The sequence below is a fragment of the Tupaia chinensis genome, unplaced genomic scaffold (assembly GCF_000334495.1).
Source record: "Tupaia chinensis unplaced genomic scaffold, TupChi_1.0 Scaffold143644_1, whole genome shotgun sequence".
Lineage (NCBI taxonomy): Eukaryota > Metazoa > Chordata > Mammalia > Scandentia > Tupaiidae > Tupaia > Tupaia belangeri.
The window spans coordinates 541,918-551,137 of NW_006203492.1; the positions used below are offsets into that span (position 1 = coordinate 541,918).

The 9,220-nt window shown below is 61.6% G+C and overlaps 2 protein-coding genes across 3 annotated transcripts in view; one reads left to right on the plus strand and one right to left on the minus strand.

The window, feature by feature from the left end:
* Positions 1 to 819: 819 nt before the first annotated feature.
* SLC25A6 (solute carrier family 25 member 6) lies at positions 820 to 2,915 on the plus strand (the record flags this gene model as incomplete). The annotated part of the gene is given in 3 exon segments (XM_014582521.1): positions 820 to 1,312; positions 1,924 to 2,064; positions 2,373 to 2,915. Coding segments are annotated over 3 exon segments (792 nt in total), but the record flags the coding sequence as incomplete, so codon positions are not given.
* A 2,570-nt stretch (positions 2,916 to 5,485) lies between these two features.
* IL3RA (interleukin 3 receptor subunit alpha) overlaps positions 5,486 to 9,220 on the minus strand; it is a 32,308-nt gene continuing 28,573 nt past the window's right edge. For both annotated transcript variants that reach the window (XM_027766713.1, XM_006164525.2), the window contains exons 9-11: positions 7,831 to 7,936; positions 5,892 to 5,970; positions 5,486 to 5,701 (exon numbers count right to left, since the gene is read on the minus strand). In XM_027766713.1, coding sequence (XP_027622514.1) covers positions 5,582 to 5,701; positions 5,892 to 5,970; positions 7,831 to 7,936 — 305 coding nt within the window. In that variant the 3' untranslated portion in view covers positions 5,486 to 5,581. The remainder of the gene's footprint in view (positions 5,702 to 5,891; positions 5,971 to 7,830; positions 7,937 to 9,220) is intronic.

Sequence of the window (9,220 nt, forward strand, 5' to 3'; positions counted from 1 at the left end):
CGCCCGCTTTGTCCGCGCGCCGCCAGCTTCCGGGGCGCGCGTCACGTGGGCGCTGCTGTCTGCGCAGGGGGGGGGCGGGTCTGCGGGAGCGCGTGCGCAGTCCGCGCCAGTTCCCGACGTCCGCGCCTGCGCAGTGGGCGCGCAGTTCAGGGAGCCGCGGCGCGGGCTGGGGGGCGCATGCGCGCGGGGCCCCGCGCGTGAACAGACCCCGCGTGGGGCACCCTTGACCTTGAGCCGGGTCACCGTGACCCCGGGGGCTGGACGAACGTCCTCGGGCCGCTTCCCGGGAATGTTTGCGAAGGGTTCGTGGCCGTGCACGCACGCTGGCAGCCGGTGCGTGTGCTCGCGAGCCCGAGGGGTGCTTTTGGAAAAGTAGCGCGCGTTGGCAACATGGTCACGAGGGCCCCGTGGGCCCGGTTACAATCTTGCAGCAGTCTCGCTCCTGGCTGTGCACAGCTCTGGCCTTCAGAAGGGGCGTCCGGCCACCAGCAGGTGGCGTCATGGAGACGTCGCTGGGCTCCCATGTAGTTGAACGTGGTTCGAGGCCCGGGCCCGGCAGGTTACAAGTCAGGCCGGGTGCCTGTGCGTGCGTGCTTAAAATCTCGAAAGGAGAAGGGGTTGGGTGTGTCCCTATCCCTGGGGTTGGATATTTATTTTGCATTCTGTCTTGCTGACAAGCACTACTGCTGTATAGCAAAAAGTCTCTAAAGAAATAAAGTAAGTTCCTAACATCGCTGGGGCACCCAGGACCCGGTCGTCTCTGCTCAGGGTCTCTGGGCAAGTAGACCCGGGCCTGCCCTGAACCCACCTGTCCCCACCCTGCAGGTGCAGCACGCCAGTAAGCAGATCGCCGCCGACAAGCAGTACAAGGGCATCGTGGACTGCATCGTGCGCATCCCCAAGGAGCAGGGCGTGCTGTCCTTCTGGAGGGGCAACCTGGCCAACGTCATCCGCTACTTCCCCACCCAAGCCCTCAACTTCGCCTTCAAGGACAAGTACAAGCAGATCTTCCTGGGCGGCGTGGACAAGCACACGCAGTTCTGGCGCTACTTCGCCGGCAACCTGGCCTCCGGAGGGGCGGCCGGCGCCACCTCGCTCTGCTTCGTGTACCCCCTGGATTTCGCCCGGACCCGCCTGGCGGCCGACGTGGGCAAGTCGGGCACGGAGCGGGAGTTCAAGGGCCTAGGAGACTGCCTGGTGAAGATCACCAAGTCGGACGGGCTCCGGGGCCTGTACCAGGGCTTCAGCGTGTCCGTGCAGGGCATCATCATCTACCGCGCCGCCTACTTCGGCGTCTACGACACGGCCAAGGGTGAGTGCGCCGGGCGCCACGGTCCCAGCCGGGCCGGGCTGCCCCTCCCTAGCCCCGTCCTCACCCCCTGTTCTGTAAAGGTTTTTGCCCCGTGGTGCATGTGCTTTTGCTTGGGAGAGGGAGGCATTGCCCCCAGGGGCGACCATGCCCCAATCCCTGCTCCTCTGTTCTGTCGGGACTTGGGGTGCACACGCACACCCACTTGGAGTGCATTTCAAGGCACCGGGCTGGGACTCGAACCGCGGTTGGCTCTCTCACACTGCGGGAGTCCAGCAATGTAACCATTATGCCACCTGCTGGTCCTGTCCTGTTTTCCTACCGGGTCGCGGCCACCGCGGTGCCCCATTCCCCCCAGTCTTCTCCGCAGACACCCTCCCTGCAGGCACAGTGGCCTCCTGAGGCTGCAGAGGTGAACCTGGGCTGGATGGTTCAGGCCTGTAAGGTCGCCGGCCTCCGGGACACGGGGCTGCTCTGGGCGACGGCTCCCGGGAGGCCCTTCTGTCTGTCCCTGAGCTGGCCGGGTGCAGGTCCGCGCCGTGGCGGTCACCGGGTAGGGGCTGTGGGTGCGCATGCGTGCAGGGCTCGGCTCACGCGGGCCCCCCCGCCCGCAGGCATGCTCCCTGACCCCAAGAACACGCACATCGTGGTGAGCTGGATGATCGCGCAGACGGTGACAGCGGTGGCTGGCGTGGTGTCCTACCCCTTCGACACCGTGCGCAGGCGCATGATGATGCAGTCCGGACGCAAGGGAGGTCAGTGCCCGCGGTCGGGAGGGTGGCGGCCTCGGTCCTGGGGGCAGTGCCAGAGCCAGGCCGTCCACATGGCTCCGGCAGCTCTGTGTACAGACGTCCTGCAAAGGCCAGGGACGAGTCCTGACTGAGGGGCTCTGACCACTTGCACCCCTGTCTGCCCTGGGCCAGGCTCCGGGGGTGGGAGTGCCGTGACCTCAGTCCTGCACGGGGGACCCTGTTTCCAGGACATTCAGGGTGGAGGCCCACGCCCGGTCCTGGGGGCCCTCGTCGGCAAGACCCTGACTCTGTCCCTGTGTCTCTCCCGGCAGCGGACATCATGTACACGGGGACCTTGGACTGCTGGCGGAAGATCCTGAAGGACGAGGGCGGCAAGGCCTTCTTCAAGGGCGCATGGTCCAACGTGCTCCGGGGCATGGGGGGCGCCTTCGTGCTGGTGCTGTACGACGAGCTCAAGAAGGTGATCTAGGCGGCCAGCCCGGCGCGGCGGCCCACGTAGGACCCCCACTCACGGACCATGACCTTCCAGAAATTCCAGTCGCCCCGCCCGGCCCTCCACGCCGTGGAGGGCTTGGGGGGCTCAGGGCCCATTGTGATCATGTTGCCACCGGCACCCCGATGTCCACGTGCTGAGGACGGCGAGGGGAACGGTGCGCCCCCGCGGGCCAGGCCGGCCGGCTCCCCGCCCTCAGCCCAGGGCCCGCCGCTCCCCGGGCCCGGGCGCGGTCACGTATTTATTGCAGACAGGACCACGACCCCGTTTGTACTGAAGCACTCGCCCTTTTGCACAGCCGAGTCCTCGCAGCTAACATTCTCGTTGGGCATTTCCGCAGAATAAAGTCAGGACACCCAGAGCCTCCCGTGTGCATGGCGCTGTGCTCGGGGGCCGTGGGGGGCTGTGGGGGCGGAGGGCAACGCGCCCCGCAGGAACCCAGCCTGGGAGGGTGAGGGCTGCAGGTGGAAATGGCCGCGGGGAGGGGTCGGCCGAGCTTTGGGGACCCTGGGCGAGTGGTGGGCAGGCACAGCCCAGGGTGAAGGCTCCCTGTCCTCCCTCGGCCTCCAAGGTGAAGGTTTCAACCATTCTCGGGGGACCCCTGTTCAGAGCAGGGTGTCCTCTAAACCTGCTCCTCGGGGTGCTTCTGCCACTCACCCTGTCCCTAACGAGATGGCCCTGCAGGTGACAACAGGGACAAGCCATATCTGTGGCCATGCCTGGGATGCAGCCAGCTCTCGCCAGCAGCCGCCTCTGCCCAGGTTCAGGCTCCAAGGCGGGCACTTGGGACCTGTCCGGCTCTGGCTGCTTCAGGCCCTGCATTCCTGGCCTTTCCAGAACTTCCAGCTGTGGGAATTAGGCTCTCATCTTAGCCCCGCCTTGGCCTGAGTCTTCAGTACAGACCCTCTTGCTAATGAGACCAAAATTGGGAGGTGGACACTGGTTTGGAGTCCTACGCTGGCCATGTGCTAGGTGGGGCCTGAAAAAGCCACCCAGGAAACCTTGTCATCCAGGCCCTGTGGGTGCCACCTGGCGTGACTCCCAGGGATCGGCTTCCTTGTCCGTGTGCAGTGACTGTCGATTGCCTGGTTCAGTCCTCGGGGATTACCGTTGGTGTCATTTCAACTTGGTACAGTGAACGTGTGCTCCGCGGGGAGGAAGGAGGATTCAGGCCTCCGGGCCTGGGGCCCAGTCTCTGCCTGGCCACGTGGGAGTTCAGAACCTTCTCCACGCTGCCCGCCAGCCCACAGTCTTGGGACATTCTTTTGCCCAGTTATTTTTTCCGTTTTGTGGGTTGATTTTTTTTTTTTTTTTCTGGCTGTGGGATGCATGTGCTTGCCAGAGTGAGAAATCGCCCCCAGAGGGGATGGCCACACCACAGTCCCTTCTCGGGATAATTGAGCGCATGCAGACACACAAGCTCAGGGTGAGTTTTCGAACCACCCGGTCTGAAATTCGAACCATGGTCAACTACACGGGAGTCCAGCAGCATAACCTACACCATCTGCTAGACTTTATATGTTACGTTTTTTAAAAAGAAAGACCTAATTGATTGATTGCATTCATTTATATTTGACCAGAGACGGGTCCACGGGGCAAGTGAGGAAGCAAGCCAGCAGGTCTGGGACTTGAACAGTGGTTGGCCAAGTAGGCGTGGCCAGCGCCTGCACCACGGCAGCACCCGCTGCATTTAAAATAGTTGATAAACATATTAAAGATGCACTGGAAGGGTGGGATGCAAAAGGAAAATACAAATGCCAAGTTCAAGAAAGCCTTGATGACCTGGTGCCTGAGTTACAGGGACCTGCACCCCTGGTGGGCTCCCAGACCGGCAGGCAGGTGAGGGCCACTTGCCTGCCTGGACTGGGAGTGAGGTGAGCAGCCGGGGAGGGGCTTCATGAGGCAGGACAGGGTCAGCTGTGAGTGGCCTCAGTCTGGCAGCCCCCGGGGCTCCTGTCTGCACCTCGCTGGGGGCTCCGGGGCAGAGACCCAGGCTGGACGGGGACAGGGAGGGCTGTGGTCTACGGGAAGGAACCACAGACCAGGCCGGTGGCCCACATCATGACGACCCACCTCTGTTGGGGACAGCCACCCACCACGGCCACTCCTGGTCTGTCTGCAAGAAAGCCTCTGTGCACACCTGGAAGAGGGACCTCAGGCCCTTCCCGGCTGCCGCACAGGGAGAAGGGAAGGGAGCTCCGGAAAGGGACAGGAAGCCACGTGGATTGCCCAGGTTTATGCACCGGGGCCAGCAGATGCTGTAGAGGTTACGTCTCTGGACGCCCACGTGGCTGACCATGTTCAAGTCTCAGATCCAGTAGCTTGAAAATTGTGCACCCTCGGGGCCAGCAGGTGGCGTAATGGCTATGTCGCTGGACTCCCATGTAATCGACTGCAGTTTGAGTCCCAGACCTGGTGGCTTAAAACTCATGATGAGCGCGTGTGCGTGTGTGCCCAAGATCCTGAGAGGAGAATGGAGAAGGGATTGCGGTGTGGCCAATCCCCCCTGGGGGGTGATTTCTCTCTCTTTATCTCTGTCTCTGTCTTTCTAGAGAGCGCATGAGCCCTATAGCAGAAAATTAAAAATGCACGCTGAATGTACGTGTTTGCCCAAGATCCAGGGAGGAGGATGGACCATGGCGTGGCCATCCCCCCTGGGGGAGTGGTTTCTCACTTTCCATCTCTGTCTCTCCAGCGAGTACACACGCCCTTAGGCAAAAAACACTAAAAAAGGTTTTTGCACCATAAACTGGGTGCATAAAAGGGCTCTCCCTTCTGCCCCAGTTTCCGGCGGGTTTTGTGAATCTGTCTTGCTAAGAGCGCAGCAGAGGAGAGGAGAGGAGGCAGGGCCGCGAGCTGCCGTGAGCCCCACCTGCCGCCAACCTGGATGGGTGTCCTGGGCGGCCCTGGGGTGGGAGGGCAGGCACCGGGTAGAAAGCATTTTTTTATTAAATGAACACAGTGCAAAGGTGCCCGGGTGCCAGCCCCTGACGATTAGCATCTCTTCCCCCTGGAGTAAATGTCCCGTCACCGGGGAGCTGGTTCCTGGCCCGTCAGGGAGAGGCACAGCTCTCCAGGGCGAAAGGTTTCGTGCACCTCCGTCACCGGGCAGTCCTCCAGGTCTGCTCCGCCAGCCTCCCAGACCATCTGCAAGGCAGGGGAGTAAGGTGAGGGGATGGAGCCCTGGCCATGTGCTCCACACCTGTCCCAGAACCTGCTCCACCCAGGGTGTAAGTCCCCCACTGGAGAAGGCCCAGGGCCCACCCCCTTCACCCCGCGGCTGCCGGAGGGCCCTGATGCCCATCCCCTGGCGTCCCCAGAGCCCCCGGACACGTACCAGCTTGTTGTGGAAGCTTTCGCCGAGGTGGTTCTTCATGTGCGGGATGGGGGGAAAGATCTTCTGCCTCAGCGTGGACCTGGGATGAACGCAATCCGTGTACCCTAATCCGCCCCGCCAGCCCGTCCCGGGAGGGCTCAGTGTCCACCCAAGACCCACAGGGACGCCAAGGAGGCGTGACAGGCCCCTTCTCCACGGGGCGCCCTCCCTGGCCCCCAGGGGCAGGCACGGCCCAGCTGAGGGAGTTTGCAGGCTCAGAGCCAGGCCCCGTGCCCCAGGGCGCACCACGGACACCTCGTGGCCGGGCGTGCACTGCCTCGTCTGCACCTGCTAGGGCCGGGCTACACCCACTGGGGACACCTTGGACAGTGTCCTTTTCCAGGTGACAGAGCACCCCGCCATGGCAAGCGTGGGATATGCCCTACAGTGTGGGCACCTGAGTGTGGTCCGGCCACGGTCTTCTTTCTTTATTTTTATTGAGAATTTTGTTATAGGGCGCGTGCGCTCGCCAGACAGACACAGACAGAAAGCCAGAAATCGCTCCCCAGGGAGGATGGCCACGCCGCAATCCCTTCTCCTCCACTCTCCTCTCGGGATCTGGGGCACCCACGCACACGCGCCTGCTTAAGTTTTAAGCCACCGGATCCAGCAGGTGGTGTGGTGGTCAAGGGCGCTGGACTCCCACATGGCCGACCCTGGTTCGAGTCCCGGTCCTGGCGGCTTGCTTTCTCACTCACGGTCTATATCACTCTCTCGCTCGCTTGTTCAGTCCCTCTCAGGTCAAATTAAAATCAATCAATCAATCAATCAAGTTAAATTAAAAAAATAGTTCTAAGCCACCAGGTCCAGGATCTGAACCATAGTCAACCATGTAGGGGTCCGGCAGTGTAACCGTTATGCCATCTGCTGGTCCCCCCCCCCGTTTTTTGTTTTTTGAGAGGTTTTTGCTATAGGGCATGTGCGTTCGCCAGACAGAGCCCCCCCCCCTTTTCTTAAGAGTTTTTTTTGCCTTAGGGCACGTGTGCTCACCAGCAAGAGAGACAGAGACAGTGAGAGGGAAAGTTGGGAAGCACACGCTGTAGGGGCTAGTCATGCTGCAGTCCCTTCTCCATAATCCTCCTGGGATCCTGGGCATGCACGCACACGCACCCAGGGTATTTTTCAAACCAGTGGAGCCAGGATTTGAACCAGGGTGGGCCGCGTGGGATTCCACTCCCTATGCACAAAGCTTAGCCGCTCTGCTCTCAGACAGCCCTCAGTCCTGCCCCTCCACGCTCTGCTTCCTGGACATGCTCTCCCTGAGGCCTGCCGGGTGGGGAGGTCCCCAGCGGCTGTGTCTCCATGGAGGGCCCCCCTCTCCAGTTCACAGGGGACTGGGAGCTGTGAGGAACTGCAGACATTGGAGCTGGGAGAGGGCCGGCCGGGTCCCGGGATTAGAACCCAGAACCATGGAATGGTGCCTTTTCCTAGAGGCCCAGGACCCCCTCCTTGTCCCATCAAGTGTCCCCCGCCTGGCCACCGTGCCTTCTAGGAAGCCTGGTGGCCCCCATCCCTGAAGGGGACCCCCGTCGAGGCCAGTTCACCCTGGGGCCGCGGGCTGGGACGGAAGGGGACACCGGCCGGAGACAGACCCCGAGGGCCTCAAAGCTTGGGGTGTTCTGGGGAGTTAGGAGGGAGAGTCTGCCTGGTGTGAAGGGGGCCGGCGAACCGGGCGCTGGGATCAGGGCAGGAAGGTCTCGAACGAGGGCTCTCCATTTCCATGGTGTGGGAGACCGGGCGTCCAGGGACCTCGTGAGGGGACAAGCGTCCTGGAACAGGGAGAGGCTCTGGCCCTGCGGTGCATCTCGGAGACGCAGGGGCGTGGAGCGCCGGGCGGCCCGGGGGGACGTGGAGGCTGTGAGTGGGCCCCGCAGGGAGGGCGCCCAGCCCCGAGGCTCACCGTTTGCAGAGGATCAGCGTGCACACCGCGGCCAGCAGCGTCCCCAGCGCGATGAGCAGAGACAGCCGCCATGTGCGCGTCTGCTCGCCCTCCTCCGGGTCGCACTCTGCGGAACGGGCCGGGAGCCGTCACTGGAGCCGCCCGGGTGTCCACCCCGCCCCGGCACATTCCCCCACCCCCAGCCTGGCACACCCGGGGCACGCGGGGACCCCCGGACTCGCCACATGCATGGGGCAATGCCTGGCGGGGCAGCCCTCCTCCGGGCTTGTCTGGAAATGGCCTTAAAGCCCAGCCGGTGGGGGTGGTTAAGGCATTGGCGTCCCACCTGCTGGCAGCAGAGTTCGAGTCCCGACCCCGGCGCATTGAAAACCACCCTCCTGCCACCATCCCGAGAGGAGAAGGGAGGAGGAGGAGGGCTGGTCCCATGCCCGTGCCTGATGAAGGGCGGGTTCTCCCCCTCTCGGCAACCACAGACACCCTCTAGCACATTGAAACCAAGACAAAGAAATGGCCTAACGGTATTGATTCTGAGCCAGCAGGTGGCGTGGTGGTTCAAGTGCTGGCCCCCCACATGGCCGCCCACAGTTCAAGACCTGGACCTGGCGGCTGGCTTTCTCACTCTCCCCCTCTCTCCATCCCTCTCTAGGCAAATAAGAATGTTCATAAATCAAATAAACACTTCCTTAAAAATAAGCATAAACAGGGGTTGGCAGGTGGCATGCTGGTGGAGGGTGCTAGACTCCCACGTGCCTGACCACAGTTCAAGTCCCGATCTGGCAGCTTGCTTTCTCATTCTCTCTCTCTTCCTTTCTGGTCAAATTTAAATAAAGTAATAATAATAAATAAATAACATTAAACATTTTTTTAAAATTTGATTAATTTATTTGACCAGAGAGAGAGAGAGACAGAGAGAAAGAAAGCTAGCCACCAGGTCTGGGACTCGAACTGTAAACAACTATGTGGGAATCCAGTGCCCTTAACCACCATGCACCCTGCTGGCCCCAAATTAAATAATTCTTAAAAAAAGAAAAACGAGAACCAGCAGATGGCGTCATGGCTATGTCGCTGGACTCCCATGTAGTCGACCACAGTTTGAGTCCCGGACCCGGTGGCTTAAACTCAGGCCGGGCGCGTGTGCGTGTGTGCCCAAGATCCCGAGAGGAGAATGGAGGAGAAGGGATTGCGGCGTGGCCATCCCCCTGGGGGGTGATTTCTCGCTTTCTGTCTCTCTGTCTCTCTGTGTCTTTCTGGCAAGTGCACGCGCCCTAGAGCACAAACCTCTACTGAAAACAGAGAGGAAAGCAGGCTGGGTGTGTGTGCACGCATGCCCAAAGTCCCGGGAGAAGCATGGAGAAGAAGGATCGCCCCTTGGGGTTATTTCTCTCTTTCC